The 17,794-nt window shown below is 42.0% G+C and overlaps 1 protein-coding gene across 5 annotated transcripts in view; it reads left to right on the forward strand.

The window, feature by feature from the left end:
• nhsl2 (NHS-like 2) overlaps positions 1-17,794 on the forward strand; it is a 159,116-nt gene that overhangs the window by 108,325 nt on the left and 32,997 nt on the right. For 4 of the 5 annotated variants that reach the window (XM_021322764.2, XM_036146291.1, XM_036146293.1 and 1 more), the window contains exon 2: positions 2,644-2,880. In XM_021322764.2, coding sequence (XP_021178439.2) covers positions 2,644-2,880 — 237 coding nt within the window. Of the gene's footprint in view, positions 1-2,297; positions 2,881-17,794 lie in introns of those variants that run through there. The other variant, XM_036146289.1, reaches the window with a different exon arrangement.

Raw genomic sequence — 17,794 nt, forward strand, 5'->3', positions numbered from 1 at the left:
CCGTATTTTTTGTACCATAGGCGCACCGGATTATAAGGCGCACCAAATATTCTTCCCAAGTGTGTAATATCACTCCACCCCTTCACGTACACAGCACTACGTATGTCTGAGGACAGAGAAGTTGGACTACACTGCCCTGTTTTTAACACAAGGCCAAAATAAACATAACTTCTATATTGAATTAACTTACTAGGTTTATTGTTGCTAGCGTGTACTCCTGCCGCAGGCTACCTAGAGGCTCCCACATACTCATATAAAACAGTTTGATGTAGAGACTCCTTACCACCGAGAAGGTTATAGAGAGACGTCGCGTATGCGGCCAGAGTCTGCCTTGAGTACGCACGGACCTCCACGGAGTGAACTACGTCAGAATATGTGGGGGCCTTCACATGAATGCACTTCTAGTTTAGACATTACAGTCAGGCAGTCTTGTAGACAGCTCAGGGGTCCGATCAGGTAGTGATACAGTGTACCGTAATACTCCGAAAATCCATTGAGCAGAGCGGCTTCATTGCTTACCAAAGTCATATTTACACATTTTAACAGATTTTTGAGCGCATTGTACCACATAAAATCAGTCAGTAATCATATACAAGGCACACCGGATTATAGGGCGTACCATCAACTTCTGAGAAACATTTAGGATTTTAAGTACACCTTATAGTCCGAAAAATACGGTACATCTAACCAGTGCCTTTCACTCAAAAGCAGTCTTTAATGCACAATTTTGGACCATGTGACAATGGTATAACTGGATGGCCAGTTATACAAAGATATCAAAAAAAGATTAGAAAAGTGCCAAAACTTTCTTAAAGTCTCATACTAAAGAAGCAGAGACAAGGTTGTTGTCAGTGTATTGACAGCTTGAGACATGAGCGTGATAAATGTGGTAGGCAAAGGATGTAGCAACTAAAACCTCCCCAGTTTTTCATTTCAATAAAGACAAAAAACAAAGAATATTCTATATTTTCTTAAAAAGGAGGAAAGTAAAATAAACAGCATTGTTGGATTGCAGCACAGCTAGCTGCTATCGTAAGTTAGAACAGTGGAAGCTTAAAACTGCTGTGAAAGACTGTCTTCAAAATCCAGTAAAGCTTCCTGTATTTTCCTTTTTCACTACAGCAACCCCGAAGCAGGCAATAGTTGCAGAGGACGTTGCCATTTCATTAGGGAATTCACATGATTAAAGCTAATAACGCCACGTGTATGTAGCTTTCCCAGAATGTGCTATTTTATGCCGAGCTAATGTGTCAAGTAATTTCTGAAACTGGCTAAGACTAAAACAGAGTAAACAGTTTTTGTTCTGGATCACGGTTGACAATTTGGCCCCAACAATGTTTGGTAGGATTAACAATACAAGCATATCTTTCATCCAACAAGTACAAGGCTTCAGCTACAACCATTGTCAATAAGGATGGATTTGTACCTCTGTTGTAAAGTATTGTCAAAAGACTTTGCTTTCGTTTAGCCAAAGTTCGTATTAACTAGGGAATAAAACACATCATTATTTTGTATGTGCATGAAATGCAGTGCTGAAAATACCCATCTAAGCTTGCGTGAAAGCCTAAACAAGACTCATCTCTCCCTTGTGTTTTTTTTTTTTTTTTTTTTAATGCCGTGGTGTTCGCTTTGACATACCAGAGATTTCTTGTATGTTAGTCATCTTCCATGGGTGACTGGATGTGTGAGAAGAATTCATCAATTCAAGGCAGTCTCCTTCATTAAGACCTCGCATATTGATACATTTCCTTGTAAGATAGATCAGGATGATGTATTCTGATCGTCTTTTGCAACGGAGGCCTGAGGCCACATTTTTATCCATTCATTTAGATTTTCTTTCTTTCATTTTTTAATTATAAATCCAACCATCTTGGTACTCCTCCCTTCTTGTATCAAATCTTCTCTTCTCCTCCCACTTTGGATCTCCTTTCTCTCCCCGTGCCTCAATTATACATTTTTGCCGCAAAAAAAAGAAAAACGGAGGAGTTTTCTTTTATCCTCTCATCCGACTCTGTCCTAATGTATCCTTCTCCTCATCCCCTCCCTTCTCTGCCCCTCTATCTTCTTCTAGCGCCTCTCCCCGGCTAATTAAGTGATCCTCTCTGATTCCCCTCCAAATCCGTCCTATACTTTTCTCCCCATGCTACACCTCCTTGGCTTTAGCGTACATGAAGTTATGGATTCCTTCCTTCCTTCCTTCCTTCCTTCCTTCCTTCCTTCCTTCCTTCCTTCCTTCCTTCCTTCCTTCCTTCCTTCCTTCCTAGGACCTTGTTTTCCCTGACAACAGATAATGTTATGTAATATACGTTTCTGGGTATTAGTTATGCAAATCATGCATTTTTATTTACATGAGTTTTGTTTTTCTCTCCTCCTCCTCCCTCCTCCACCCCACCCTTTCTCCTCCTCCTCCTCCTCATCGACGCTTTTCTCCTCACACCGTCCCCTTCTCCTTATTCTCTTCGTTTTCTCCCCCCCTGTTGGTCTTTTGCCTTCTCGTCCACTTTTCCTACTATGATCCCGTTCTACTCTTCATCTCACTTGCTCTTTTTTCCTCCCTCATTTCTCCATCCATCCATCACCTCCTCTCAACATCTCTCTCTACCTCCCTTGCTCTCCTCCTCCCTCGCTCCCTTCCTCCTCCAGCCACCAGCGGTCTCGAGGCAGAGAGCGGAAGGCGCGGTGGCAGCAGCAGCATCAGCAGCAGCCACGGCGACGGTAACCAAAGCGGCGGAGGCAGCGGCGGCGGCGGCGGCTGCGGCGCGGCCAATTTCAGATCTCCATGGCAACAGAGCGTGAACGTGTTCGGCTCGTGGAGCAGGCCGGAATGTGTCGAGGAGCTGCACCAGCAGGCGCAGCTCAACCTCCAGAGCCTGCTGCAAGGTAAGGATGGCTGGATGGACGGATGGAAAAGGAGGAGAGGCGAGGATGGGCGTGTAGACAGATGGAGAAGATGAGTGGAGCAGGAGTGTGTCTGTGTGTGTGTGTGTGTCTGGGGGGTGTGTGAGCGTGTGTGCTGTGTTCTGAGTGGGTGGGAGAGACTTTGAGGCAGGGGCGGACGGCAGAGTGTTTACAAGGACTGCACCGATATGGGTGTGTGACGGCCACCTTGAACATGCTCGTGTGTGTGTGCGTTTGCACGGGGATGTCCAGCTTGTAGATGTGTGCATGTTGTTTTCTCTCTTTACAGTAAGGTTATATTGTACTGTAGGATGTGTGTGTGTGTGTGTGTGTGTTTGTGTGTGTGTGTGTGTGTTTGTGTGTGTGTGTGTGTGTGTGCGTGAGCTGCCTCGGATGTGAGTCGAATTCACCTTGCAGGCTGGCTTTTAATTACTCTGCTCTGTGATTTAACTGAGCCTTTCTGACGCAAGTGTTTGCTCGCGTGTCTTGATGAGATAAGTTTGGGGGTGGGGGGGGGGGGGCTGAAATCCTTCGGTGTTGTTTCACCCAGTGGGACATTGCCATTTAAATATTCCCCTATTATTTATGTGAGATGCCGCTCAGTCTGTAGCGTTCAACCTGCATGTGTGTGTGTGTGTGTGTGTGTGTGTGTGCGTGTGTGCGTATTCACCCTCTTAAAGGAACCAGGCTTTCTGTTTGGATTTGGGTAGCTCCTGCTTCTTTCTACATTCCCATTCTACCCAGGCCAGTTGGTTCTTTCACGTGTGTTTTTTTTTTTTTTACCGCTCCTGATGTGACTCATGCTCTCTTTGCCTTCCATTACTGTAATTACCACAGGTTGTGCATTGAATAGACATAAGGGAGGTAAAAAAAAAAAAAAAAAGCAAACGTGACAACCTTTAACACCTTGGGGAGTCTGTAAATGAATAAGTGAACCCATTAAATCATCACATGTTAATTGTGCGGTACTTGTATCTTCGCCACTAGCCTGCTGCTGTGATAAAATGTGGTTTGTACCAAAGTGAGGGTGTGGGGTTACACTAAGTTAGGCTGTAGTGCGTCACTGACGGCTAAATCTGGCAAACCCAAAAAAAGAAACAGAAGAAAAAAGAATAACGTATAACGTCCTTTTGAGGCACATCTTAAAAAAAGGGCTATTTCAGAACATTCTTCATCCATCCAGCCGTCGTATATTCTCACCTGTCCTTGCGAGGTGGCGGGGCGGTGGGGTACGCCCTGGACAGGTCACCGGTCATCACAGGGCAACACACCCACGCTCACAGGTATGGGCAGTTTAGGCAGACCAAATAACCTAAAAGTCCTGATTCTGAACTGTGGGAGGAAGTCGGAGTACCCAGAGAGAAGCCTGGCAAACACGGAGACAACAGTTTGGGATTTGTTCCTTTTTGCTGCATGGCAAATGTGTTACCAACTGTGCCACCTTGCAGCCCGGTGCATTCTGGGGGAAAGAAAAAGTAGATCATCAGTCAATCGTTTGCTGAAGTTTAGTCAGATTGGATGAAGAGGGTCTGTAAACATCAGTCAGCGAGGATGGGGAAAAAAACATTTCTTCTGGTTATTGGCCAATCTCTATTTCCCAGACCTGATCATAACCTGACTTGCAGACACACGCATACACCAAAAAAAAAAAGACTTGAATTGAACATCTCTGATGGCTTAACACTTCAACGGCAGAGAGAAAGGTCATTTAGATCAAAGGGTAATTTAGAATCACCACAAAGAAAAAAACAAACAAACATAAATCCCCAAAATCTATCACAAAAAACCCTCAACGGCCCCCGTGGGACTTTTGGGGAAAATATTCTGTGCACTGACATCTCACCAAAAACTGACAAAGCATGTGAGAAACAGGCCCTCGTAGCGACGGTCACGCATGGTGTTGGTGGTGTGTGTGGGTTTTGGGGCTGCTTTGCTTGCTGGATGATGCTGTGGTCATGCAGCAGGACAGTGATCCAGGGCACAGAGGCAGAATGACGCTACAGACTCGTCCCTGCAAACTTTCATGTCTGTTGTTGCTGCTAGAGGCGGCACAACCAGGCATTATGTTTAATGACATTATGGGATCATTGCTTTTTTTTCACACAGGGACAGGTATGTTTGGACAGATTTTCTTCCTTAAAGGATTTATACGACATTACAAATTAGTTGGATGATCTGAACCATTTAGGCGTGACAACTAAAAAGCAAAAATAGCAACAACAAAAAAAAACAAAAGCTTCAAAGACTTTTTCACGGCATTGTACATCTTGTGGATGAGGTTTATCTGTCAGATTAGAAGCCGCACCCTAAAGTTAGACATCACAAGTTACAGTTTTATGGCCAATCTCCACTTTTTCTAAAGCTTTTGTCCTTGTCTCGCTGCCTCTTGCCTCTCTCGGCCGAATGAACCATGGACTTGTACTAAAAGAGGACAGTGTGTGTGTTTTATATCGCTTCTTACGTCCCTTCTTTCTCTGACTTCATCATCAAACACCTCACTATCACTAAAGATGGCAAAATCTTGAGTTTTCTTCCTGCAGCGGGGTCTTCCGCACCCAAGAGTGTTGGTGTCACTGAGAGTAAAACGGTAGAGCTTTTGATTGCCACTTGTCGGTCACCTGTCGGCGCTGATCGGGCTGAAAATGGTGCGGTTCTGATCACCAGACGTTTTTGTTGCCTCAGTTATTATTGTCAATCTCGCTGACAGTCTATAACACTGAAGCCGATTCGTAGTTAACGATCTGGTTTAGCCTAAATTAGGGTCAACGCGTTGTTGTCACAGTGAGCGGTGATTCAGCATAATGTCCGACGTGATGATGCTGGAGGGATGAGTCGAATTAAAGCAGCTTAAAGGTGAAGGAGCTTGGTACTAAAATGAAGCAATCTTTTTGTCTTTAGGTCGTAGTTTGCGAGGAAAGACAAGTAAAATGAAAACCAATCAAAGCGTTCTATAACCTGACTTTAGCCAGCTGTATGTCGCTCCGCCTAGCTCCATTTACATCCATCTGGGACCTCTCCATAGGAATTGCCTTTATTGAAGGCTGGGCCTTATCAAAAATCCTTGCATATGATTGGATAAGCCACTTGTCTGTCATCTTTATCGACGTGCTATTTCAGCCACTCACACCGAAGCTAACCCGTGACGCTGATGAGAGCGACGCAGGAAAAAACTAAACTTTTTTTTTTTTTTAAATGTGTTTGCGGCTCTAGTGGCACACGTTTTATTGACAGTGAGCTGACAGGAAGAGGGGGGAAGACAGGCGGCAAAGCGCCGCGGGTCGGAGTCGATCTCGGGCCGACCACGTTGAGGACTAAAGGCCTCCTAATATGGTTCACGCTAACCGCTCCGCTGCGGGCGCCCCCCGGAAAACAATACTTGCCAAATTCGGTCGGGAGAAGGGCAAAAACATGGTTTCCACCAACAAAAGCCTTCAGAGCCGTTCTCTGATGTTCTTTTAATGAAACAATATTAGGTAGATTGGACAACACGGAAGAAATAGCAGCATCAATGCTAACGCTTGCTTCCTCGATGCGAGCCGCCATTGCTATCTGAATCAAAACAGTCTCACGTCACGGTCGCTTCTCCACTACGTCACATCTATGAAACTCCAGCCCTGCGTCCTGATTGGCTGGACAATAAAATTGGTTGGAGAAATCACTCTCTATGGGAGATGTCCCAGATGGATGTGAGTGAAGCTAGGCGGAGCGACATCAATCTGGCAAGAGTCCGGTTAAGCGTTCTAAGCAACCCAAACAAAAGTTGACTAAAAGTGGTTATGTTGTGTGGGCGCCTTTGCTCGTGCTCCCGTGATGTTTCCGGCTTGTTGACGAATCCACCGGCTTGCCTCTGACCGTATCAACATTTGATGAAACTGTCAATGTTGCATCAATATTGCAGAGCGAAGGCTTATCTGAATGTGCAAATGGCGTATTAAAATTTCATTCGCCGTCACCTCGTGTGTGTGTGTGTGTGTGTGCGCGAGCGGCGCACAACGTGATACGAGAGGGGCCGACACTTAAAGAGTTACTCTGCTGTTCTGCTTGCTCATGGTTTTCTTTATTGCCTCTAAGCAAACGTTCCCCGTCTGATAAAAGCTGTCTCAACTCTGCCGCAAAGACAGGGTTCGGGAGAAATATGTTCGGATGAAAGGTACATCAGAAGAATGGATGCTGATTAATTCACGGCGTGACGGTGTGAAAGCGGAGCTGTGTTTGGCATCGCTTTAATGTAATGGCGAGCGTATATATGAACAGACGTCGGCCGAACCGCCGCTTCTTTGTACAAGTGTTCATGACTCTATCATGCCGAACGTTTTGCACATCTGGTCACATTTCAACCCCGAGCTTCAATGCAGTCGATGGGATTTCAGGTGACAAACTGACACAACGGCGTGCAGAAGGAAAACAAAAGGTTTTAACAAATGAAGATCTCCAGTGTGGGTCGTGAATTTATATTATTGAGCCCTTTATTCGTAGAACCACCTTTTACTACTATTACAGCCCCAAGCGTTTTGGGGAATAACTGTGAGCTACTTTACGTAGAGACAGAAGTGGCCATTATTTCCAGAATGGCGAAAGCTTAATCAGACTGGATGGTAACCGTGAGCAATAAGTCTCGCCCCGCAGGTTCTCAGTTGGTTTTGCGTCTGGACTTTGGCTTTGGCTTGGTCTTCGTCATGCTGTTTGTTCACAAATGTCCTCTAGTTAACCTTTGAGTCCTTCGCAGGACAGCTGGATTAACACTGAGATTACTTAGAACAACAGGAATAAGCTTTTTGTTCATTAGGCGACATCTGAAGGTGATTGGCTGCATTGTTTTTTTTTTTATTCAAGGTTATTAGATTAATGGGAAGATAGATTCTGTTTGAATTCGAAGGAGGGCTGGACACAAAATGATACTTTCCGGCCTGCTCCACGATACTTTTTTTTCTTTTATTCATAAAACAGTGACCAATACACAGCAGGACATCAACTCAGCCTCAGCAGCCGCCTTAGGCCACCACTGTTACTTATCAGCCAATACGGCAAGAGCGTGATGACATTACCAACAGCCCCAATCACCAAAGGTATTTATTTTTGATTTTAATTTCTTGAGATCATATCAGATCCCCCGAGAGGCTGAGCTCATATTCGTTTCAGCTCTGGCTTGTGGGACCATATTTGTACATGAAAGGGTTTCTGCTTAAAAAAAATCTGCCATGAGTGGCGTTATAAGCACACACGGCTGCTTTTTATTGGAGTCCCACACATTCTGAAAAAATAGGGAAAGGCGATGAATGTTAAATATTTTCCACTTATGGTTGATTATGAAAAAAAGTCCCGTTTTGCTGATTTTATTTTTGTTTTATGTGAATATTCTGTCCAGCAGTTTTTCTTTGTATGTCAAGATGGACTTGAATAATTATTCAGAATCTGAAAAAAATCTGAAACTAAAAAGTCTGAAATTCTAACATGAACCTTGTTTTTATGCTTGTAACTTTCAAAGTCCATTACAGACTCATCTTTGTTGTGACATGATATGAACAGTCAATTTGCAAAGTTAAAAGCAGCATAGTCACCATTTAGACTTTAGATAGCTTTATTTGTCATTTTGTATGCACAAAGTGAGTACAGAACAAAATTTATTTACAGTCCTCAACCTTAGAAGCAGCTGATGTAGCTGTGTTTCATTACCTGGATGGACAGGCTGGTTGCTATCAATGGCCAAACCAGATTTATTTTAATATACGGTGATTCCTTCTATTAGCTTTTTTTTTTTTTTTTTTTTTTTTTACTATTGTTTCTTAGATTAAAATCACAACAAACTGTTTTAAACTGAAATTACACCAAGGAACAAAGTGATACAAGCAGCAAATAAACAAATAAATAAGCCCATAAAAAGTTTTAAATGTGACAGTGAGATAATTACCTCTGACGGTTGATGTTGTTAAAAGTCAGCTATCTTGGGCTCATCAAGTCTGAGCAGGAGATGCAGCAGATCCCTCCCTCCCATGCGTAATCCTTCTGTTAATCACCAGGCCCATTTTAAGCAAATATGTTATGGGTTTTATCTCCCATTTCTTGAAATCAGCATCATCTTGTCCACAATATTAATGAAAATGCAGATAGGTGATTTGTGGGTGTCTAAGGCTCAGGTTATTAAAAGATGTGGGATTTCACCCGTGTATTCAGTGCCTTGCTGAGTTCAAATGATATGTAAGCAGTAAGACAACTACAGATATAATTGGGATTATTATGATTTTGCAATAAATGAGTGAACAATAATGGTAAAATAGCTTTTTACAAGATTTTTCTCCACCTGTACCTACTGCATGGCTACAGGGGAACAGCTCTGTGAGACAGCTATATTCAACCCCAAGTTTGTGGGAGATGTAAAAAAAAAAAGCAAACATTTGTTCTTTAAGAAAAACACAAAAAACAAACTTAAATTTGCTAGAGATGATCTAAGGAAAGTTTAGGAATTCTGGAATAATTATATTTGTAGAAAACACCAAGTGCAGCATCCCAGGAAAAACAAAGCATCTTCACACACTGCAAAGCATTGATCTGGAAGCGTCATAGTTTTGAGGATGCTTTGCTATGCCTTACCCAGCTCACCATCACAGCATCCACCGTGAATTTTGCTCTGCATTAGAGGGAGCTTGAGGGCAATGTGAGACCCTCTGTAAAAATAAATAAAAATAAATGAAAAAAATAAAGCTGAAACAGAATTAAGGAAACGGAAAGGCCGAGTTACAGCCAAGATCTCCATTTAATTGAGAAGTTGCAGGGTAATTGAAACACCTTCTTTTCCCCTAACTGTTAGCTATTCGTCTTCTTAGTTCTGTGCATTTAAACCAAGCGACTGCAACAACACACAGCAACACCCCCTGGGAATAATGAAGCTATGGGATTCTGTGCCAAATCTTAAAGCTTGTCGTACATCCATATGACAACAAGTTGTTCAAAAAAAACCTTAAGAGCAGGAGCAATAAAGTGACTGAATCTGCTTGAACCACTTGTTGGGTTTCAGGGAAACAACAATCACAGCTCTGCAACTGTTCAGGTATTGATATAAATCCTTCCAGGCCGCAGAAACAAAGAGGACCGATGAGGCGAATCGGGACTGACGAGATCATATTTGAGCGGATGGTTGCGCATCATCGAGACTTTGACCAGTTTCTGGTCCTGTTCAGACCGTATAGGAGCAACTCGTTTCTGTTTGACTTGCTTCCTGATTGAGGAGACGCTGAGTTGCAGCTGCAGCTTCTGGAGGACACCATCTTACATCTCTGTCTGTCTTCTCTTTTAGTATCTCTGCCTTTTCTTTTTTTATTTCTTTGCTGTGGTTATATGCGTATCGAGCCCGGTATCGTCTGAGACAGGCTGGCATGTTGTCGTACGATGAAAATAAGATGGATGAAAAACACTGGTGGGTGGACAGCATCAATGGTCGCACGGAACATGCGTGTGTGCGTGTGACCGTTCATCACTTCTCTGCGGCTCTGTGTTTCCTGTCTGCGTGTCGGTGTTGTGTGTAAGGTTTCACTTTCTATAAGTCCTCGTCCCCGCTCTCTCTGCTGTGCGTCTCCATCTGTTTGGGCGTGCGTTAAATAACACAGAGGCAAACCAGCTGTAGCTTCCCTGGCCATCCTCGCCCAGCGCTCTCCCGCCGGCCTCGGCTTTCATAAAATATTCATCCTCCCGCCCGCTCCTCAACACTCTGCCCTCCATATTTATGAAGCTGGCTGTCTACCTCTGGTGTTAGCCGGATTGAGATCCTCGTGGCTGGAAGATTTATACGAGATTTATTTTACTGCCGCCGCTGAGTGTGTGTGCGCGCGTGACAGTGATACTCCTGGTCATCAACAACCCACCTCACTAAACATTAGCATGCTGGGGCGTTTTTGAAGGACAAATGGTTTGGCGTCTCTTTGTGAACAAACATCCATGATTGGATTCATCATCTGCACCACTCTACCGTTTATGAATGAATTTTACTGAATGAGTGCCTAATAAAAATATTTTCTTCTTTAAAAATGAAGAAAACTCCTCTGTGACTAATGATAATTACCAGCTTCATCAATTTAAAGCAGAGCTGCTACAACTGCAGCAAGTTGTAGCCATTTATTTAGACAATTCTGATTTCTCCAAAAATCCTTTTAATGTGATTTTTCCTTAGTTTCTATGATAAAGTAATCAGTTTCTTTTAATTCAATTCAATTACATTACATTTTTCAATAAAATTGTATTTATATAGCGCCAAACTAATGAAACATGTCATCTCGAGGCACTTTACAAAGTCAAATTAAATCAAATTATACAGATTGGGTCAGAAAAAAAAAATTCCTATATAAGGGAACCAGTTGATTGCTTCAAAGTCCTGACAAGCAGCATTCACTCCTGGAGAAGCGTAGAGCCACAGGGAGAGTCGTCTGCATTGTCCATGGCTTTGCAGCAATCCCTCATACTGAGCAAGCATAAAGCGACAGTGGGAAGAAAAACTCCCCATTAACGGGAAGGAAAACCTCCAGCTGAACCGGGCTCAGTATGAATGGTCATCTGCCTCGACCGACTGGGGGTTAGAGAAGACAGAGCAGAGAAACAACAAGACAGACAAACAAGCACAGAAGCACACATTGATCTAGTAATCTGTTCTACATTAGATGGAAGTAGCTGGTGAGCCGTCTTCTCTGGATGATGTCACAGTTAACAGAACGCCAGACCAGGTGTACCTACTATGAAGAAAAAAGAGAGAGAGCAAAAAGTTAAAAGCTGAAATGACAACAGTCATTTCAATGTAATGCAATGCGAAACTGGAGAACAGTAGACTGAAGAACAGTAGAAATCAGTAGAATGAGAAAAATAGGCCCTGATGTCCTCCAGCAGCCTAAGCCTATAGCAGCATAACTATAGAGATAGCTCAGGGTAACATGAGCCACTCTAACTATAAGCTTTGTGAAAAAGGAAAGTTTTAAGATTAGTCTTAAAAGTAGACAGGGTGTCTGCCTCACGGACCAAAACTGGGAGTTGGTTCCACAGGAGAGGAGCCTGATAGCTAAAGGATCTGCCTCCCATTCTACTTTTAGAGACTCTAGGAACCACCAGCAGACCTGCAGTCTGAGAGCGAAGTGCTCTGTTAGGAACATACGGGGTAATCAGAGCTCTGATATATGATGGAGCTCGATTATTAAGGGCTTTATACGTTAGAAGAAGAATTTTAAATTCTATTCTTGATTTAACAGGAAGCCAATGAAGGGAAGCTAAAATTGGAGAAATATGATCTCTCTTGTTTTAATGAACTAAAAAGTTCAGAATTTTGTATTTTCTGTTTCAGTGTTTGATTTATTAAACCAAACAAAAAGCTTATATTGGTAGACTGTTTTCTGTTTTCTTGGTCTACAAAGGTTTTAACGTTTGTTCTCAGGATATGGGTCACCGTGTCATCTGAAATGCTAGCTGCATTTAGCTAAGTTTATTGCCTTGGTGTGGCCAAATATGCTTTTGAGAAAAAAATTGCTCGATGTATGTGGTTCTGTTTAAACTATTTAATAATAGCATAGTTCACAAAAGATTTTATTTTGTGCTGCGTTGTATATCCATTCTAAAATAGTTTCTATTTCCATCTATCCATTTTTTATATGGATAAATGGTTATGGGTGCGTTGGTGCCCATCTCGAGCGGTCAAGGGGCGAGAGGTTGGGTACAAGACAGGAAAGACCCCCATGTCAGCGCACATTCACACCTGAGGGAGCACTTTAGCCGATTAACCTGACAGTTATGTTTATCGGACTGTGGGAGGAAGCCGGAGTACCCGGAGAGAACCCGGGCATGGATGGGGAGAACATACAAACTCCATGCAGAAAGACCCCCAGGGTGAACCCAGGACCTGTTCGCCTGCATCTACTGCTTTATATGTTAGGCTAAATGTTTTTCAATGAAGACGCGCACAAAATCCTTCCACGGGCCACACTTTTGATACAATTGTTTTAAGATACCTTTAGCATTTCTTATTGGCAGTGACTGACCGAAGCCCACAGTTATTGAAGGAGATGTTTTCAAACCCGAGTGAGCCCGTGCTTCCAGTCCTGAAACGAAATGCAAGAGCAGGTCTGCTTGAAAATCACGCTGCACATGAGTGTGTCCACATTCAAATGAAGGCCTTGGTGTGGAAACTAATGTCATCCTCGTTGTGTAGATTGTTGGTTGGAAAAGATCAGGTTATAAGTTTGGCACAACAGAAGAGAAAGGGAGTCTAGAGCTCACTGAACTGATCCGTTCTAATTGTGGGGTATGGCTGATCATTTTTAAAATAACTTTCCTTTGTAAATAAATAGTTGAAATTGTGTTTTTGTTTTTTTGTTAGAGGTCGGGTCTGAGGGTTGATTTGTGGCACCCCCACAGATGTGAAGAGCAAAGATCCTTTCTGTTGTCAAAGATGAGCATTACCTCATGGTTAATTAATGGCAAAGGTGAATGAAAGCCTTTTGCCACAGTGAAGGCAAAATCTACCCTGGTGTCCTGAGTCAGAAAGTGATTTTAACTGAAAATATTTTCTGCACACTCTACGATGTCCCCAATTCCCACAAATGGTGGTCTCCCACTCGCCTCTCTCCACGTTCTCCAGTGATCACAAATTCTTCATGTGATTAGCAATATTTCTGCGCTTAATGACAACCGATTAATCAATAATGAGCCAGTAACTCTAAATCTGACTCAAAACAAAAATCCGACTGCTTTCTAATCCTAATCTGCCGTCGCTGCTGATAAGATTTGGCGAGACTGAAGTAAGAAAATCCATGCTCAGACACAGACCCAATGGTTAGTGTTGATAATTCTTAAAATGGCTTTAGTACGTTGTGGGAACATTAAGTGTGACCAGACGGAAGAATTTAGAAAATTCAGACATCCTGCATTTAATCCCAGCTCAGATCGCGTTTTACATGGCTCTCAGACCTAATCCATGTACTACCTCCCCAACCACATCTCAGCCCTTCTTACTAGAAATGAAAAATGCATATTTGGGTGATGGCTGGTGAGTAGGAGTGAGTTACCTCATTCAGGTCGTGGCACAGACCACTTTTCAACTGTTTTAACCAGTAAACCTGATGCTTAACATGGCTAGAATAATCTACACATTTTATTACCCACTGTCCTGGCTTCCTGCTTGTTTTTCATAGCTAGCACATTACAGCGATGATAGATGCACTGTCCTTCACAGAATTAGAATAACACGACTTTTTTTCTCTCTGCTCTCAACTCTTTGTCATCCTTCCTTATGCATTGCTAAAAGCTTCTACTTCCCCAGCATACCTATTTCCCCCCCCCCCAAGATGTATACAACAGTCACATCTTAATTGCATTTATAAAGTCTCCACCACCATTAATCACACAGCGTTTAAGTTCACTCCATGCATTAATAGTTCACTTTTCATTCCTTTACGTCTGTTTTTTTGCAGCCAGACAAGGTGGTTTTGCATATACTTGCTTTGTTATTTTATGGTGAATCACTAAGCAAAGCTCAAATATTCCTTTTTCCCCCCTCTCCTTAGCATTTTGCATATTTTATGACCGCTTCAGGTTACTGTCTTTTATGCTATCCTGCATATTTGCAGGATTCTTTAACTGTGTTGGTATAGTCTTGTTTTTTTTGGACTATGGTGTATAGGCAAAGTTTACATGTGCTACTGTTTAGTTTGATGCCCTACCTATATTCTGCATAATTTAGTCATAGAACACCAATGATGTTTGCCTATGAAGCGGACTGTTACCTAGCGTCTCTACCCTTGATGATCATTTGCACTAAAGTAAACGGTGAAGTTAGGACAAGTTGTGGTGGCTCTCCTCCAAAGCATGCTACACTGAAGGGTACATTTACAAAGATATTTTTAACCACTTAATGTGCATAAACTACAATTTGCATCCAAGTCTAATTCTTGAAGTACGTGCAGTGAAATATGAGCTAATAGTGCCTCTCCGGAACAGTTTGCCCACAATATGAGCCATTGTGCCAGCATTTAGGGGATAGCAGCATCGGATTTTAAAGACCAGCGCTCTTGTAACTCACAGATTGCATTAAATATTTACTTCATCCTGAAAGCAACTAGTAATTTTGACACAAGTGGAAATAAAACCCTGAAAAAAGCATTCCCCCAACAGCTGGCTCACTAAAACATGGCAAGGATTTAACATAAGGTGAAATGAATCCTCTTTGTTTCATTAGCTGCAGGTGAAAGCGAGCAACGTGAAAAAAGCCTCCTATGGCCATTATGTGGAAACTGAGGAAAGTCGACCACTAACACCAGAAATGTGTAGACGTTTGTGTGTGTGTGTGTGTGTGTGTGTGTGTGTGTGTGTCCTGTCTGGCAGTGTAGCACTAAGAATTGCTGTCTTAATGCCAAAGAGAGCCCAACAGATTTTACTTTCACAAGTGGAACCCTACGACTTTGGCTATAGTGCCACGTTTGATTTATATATGCATAAAGCTTTATTAGATTTTTATTCTGGGACCATTTCACGTTCAATGGACACAAAAATAGAAAGGTAAAAGAGAAAAAGATGAGACGAAATCCTAAAAGGGAGAAAAGGTGAAAAAAATAGAGGAGCAGAAAGGGAGAGAACAAGATAATATCCTCGGAGTCTGCTTCTACGCCTGCAGATAGATATTTAAAAAGAAAGGCAAAACAAACTAATAAAGTATTACAGGTACAAACAACCAGTGCCTTGAAAAAATCACTGTAAAATAAACAGTATTATTTAATACAATATGTTTAGAGTGACAGCTAAGCTAATAATAGGGGTTTTCTGTATGAAAGAGTAGATTCTTTTGGGTTTACAGGATTCTTCAATCATATTCCTGTACAAGTGTTTAATTACACAATTTGTTTTTCTTTTACTTTTTCATGAAAGGTATAGTTGATGATTTTTCCTGAGATGTAGGTATGAAGTATTGAGTCCCTTTTCTTAACTGCTCATCCGCTACTCAGGGAAATTGAGTCAAAGAATCCCCCAAATCCACTCTGGTCTTATTTGTTTCTTCTTAGGCCTTTCTCTTCTTCTCATAAACTTGTAAGACGGTTTGCTTCTCGCGACTTTCAGCCATTTTCAAAGTATACGGTGAGAGCAGTGGCGCTACAATGAACGGCTAACACCGAAGCTAATAGAATAAATAAACATTAGAAGTGCGCATGCAAGAGGAAACTAGCAAGGAACAAGAATGCACATTGGCGTTAGGTGAGCGCGTCACAATGATTGGCCTGTGGGACAACCAATAGATAAGATGATCCAATGGAACGCAAAGCCAAAACAAGATCGTCCTTTAAGTAAAATGGAGTATTAAAAAATAAGCTTTAGGTTTCCATAAATTATGATGAATTCAGTATAAAAGTAACAAGTGACATAAATCGCATTTCTCTTGTGATGTTGAAGCAATTAAAGCTGTACTGGTGAGAAGATAACAAGAAAAACTGAGCAAGCAGTGTCGTTTAATAAGGGGAGTATTAGGGTAGATGAATAATCAGGTCCCCTTTTAAGTCTTGCGTTTTAAAAAGATGGCTCATTTATAGGCAGACTATTTTTGAGACTTGTTTGCTAAAGGCTTTGCTTTTAAGAGAGCAATATAGAAGCCTGAGCATTGTAGCTCGGTGCTTATTGGTTTATTAGTTCACAACAGTAAACAATAAAATATCCTTTTGTACAGATAAGTCAGTCAGAATCAGCTATATCGCCAGATTTTGTGCACACAAACAAGGAATTTGGCATTGGTTCCTCTTTGCTCTCATTTTAGAATTGTTAAGTATAATGAAATGATAAGGGAAATCAAATATATTTTTGTCTATAAGTATATGTAAAGAAATTTTACAAAAGAAGAAGACATGGAAGACATCATCTTCACTGACAAAGGCTACAATTAGAAACGCATCGGTCAGCAAATAAAGTTGTTTCCTTGTACTTCAAGCGTTGCTGGAGTCTTCACTTCACCAGAGTACTTCTGAACGTTTTGAAAAGTAAAAAGTAAAATTCCCTCTAAGCTCTAGAATGGTATGATTTATGGTGGATTTGGAGATTTGGATTGTTTTTGGTTCTGTTTACGTAAGGATAGAGCAGCCTAAAGTATTACCAAATCTTCTTACCATGACAAATGTAAGTCCAGGTTGAATGTTAGTTGAACAGAAATAATTCAATAAACAATAGAAAAATTCTGCTGCATTCTGATATAAAATACGAGATAAACTATGATTTCACTTCCAAAAACTGTTCTGTCAGTGATTTAAACACCAGAAAACCTTATTAATCACTAGTTTTCTCCTCCAAATGTGGTAAATGAACTAAATGAGAACGTCTGCATGCAAATATTATCCTGATAATTAAGTCACAACCCTGCTTGCAGTTTGATTTAACCAACATAAACTAGGTCGCTAACTGCCAAGTGTGTGCCACTGGGTCACAACCATCTTTTTCCTTAGGAGACACGCTCTTCCAAACACTGGCCCCTTTTCCCCCATAATGGATCGATCAGTTGTGCATGCTAAATCCCAAGGACGCAGACATGACACGAATGTCAGTGCGTGCAAACCCACACTCGCAAAAGCATGGCACCAAGCACGCAGTCTACTAGACAAACAAGCCTCTCCCCCCCCCCCCCATGCATCCCCACCTCCCCTGGCAGTGGTGAAAGAGGGGTATTGTTAATATCAGCCTTCCCCAATCCGTCTTGCGAGGGGAAAGGAAGAAAGGATGACCCAAATTTGACATGACCGGAGTGCATATTGTCAAGGATGGCTGGGATTATCTTTGAATGGCTGCACTGTACACAAGAGAGAAAAACATTTTTTGCTCATAGTGATGGGGCTGTAAAGTAAACGGATCATTAAACTAAAAAGAGAGAGAAAAAAAAGATTGTTTGACTAAATGAAAC

This window comes from Fundulus heteroclitus, chromosome 14 (genome assembly GCF_011125445.2).
Source record: "Fundulus heteroclitus isolate FHET01 chromosome 14, MU-UCD_Fhet_4.1, whole genome shotgun sequence".
Taxonomy (NCBI): Eukaryota; Metazoa; Chordata; class Actinopteri; order Cyprinodontiformes; family Fundulidae; genus Fundulus; species Fundulus heteroclitus.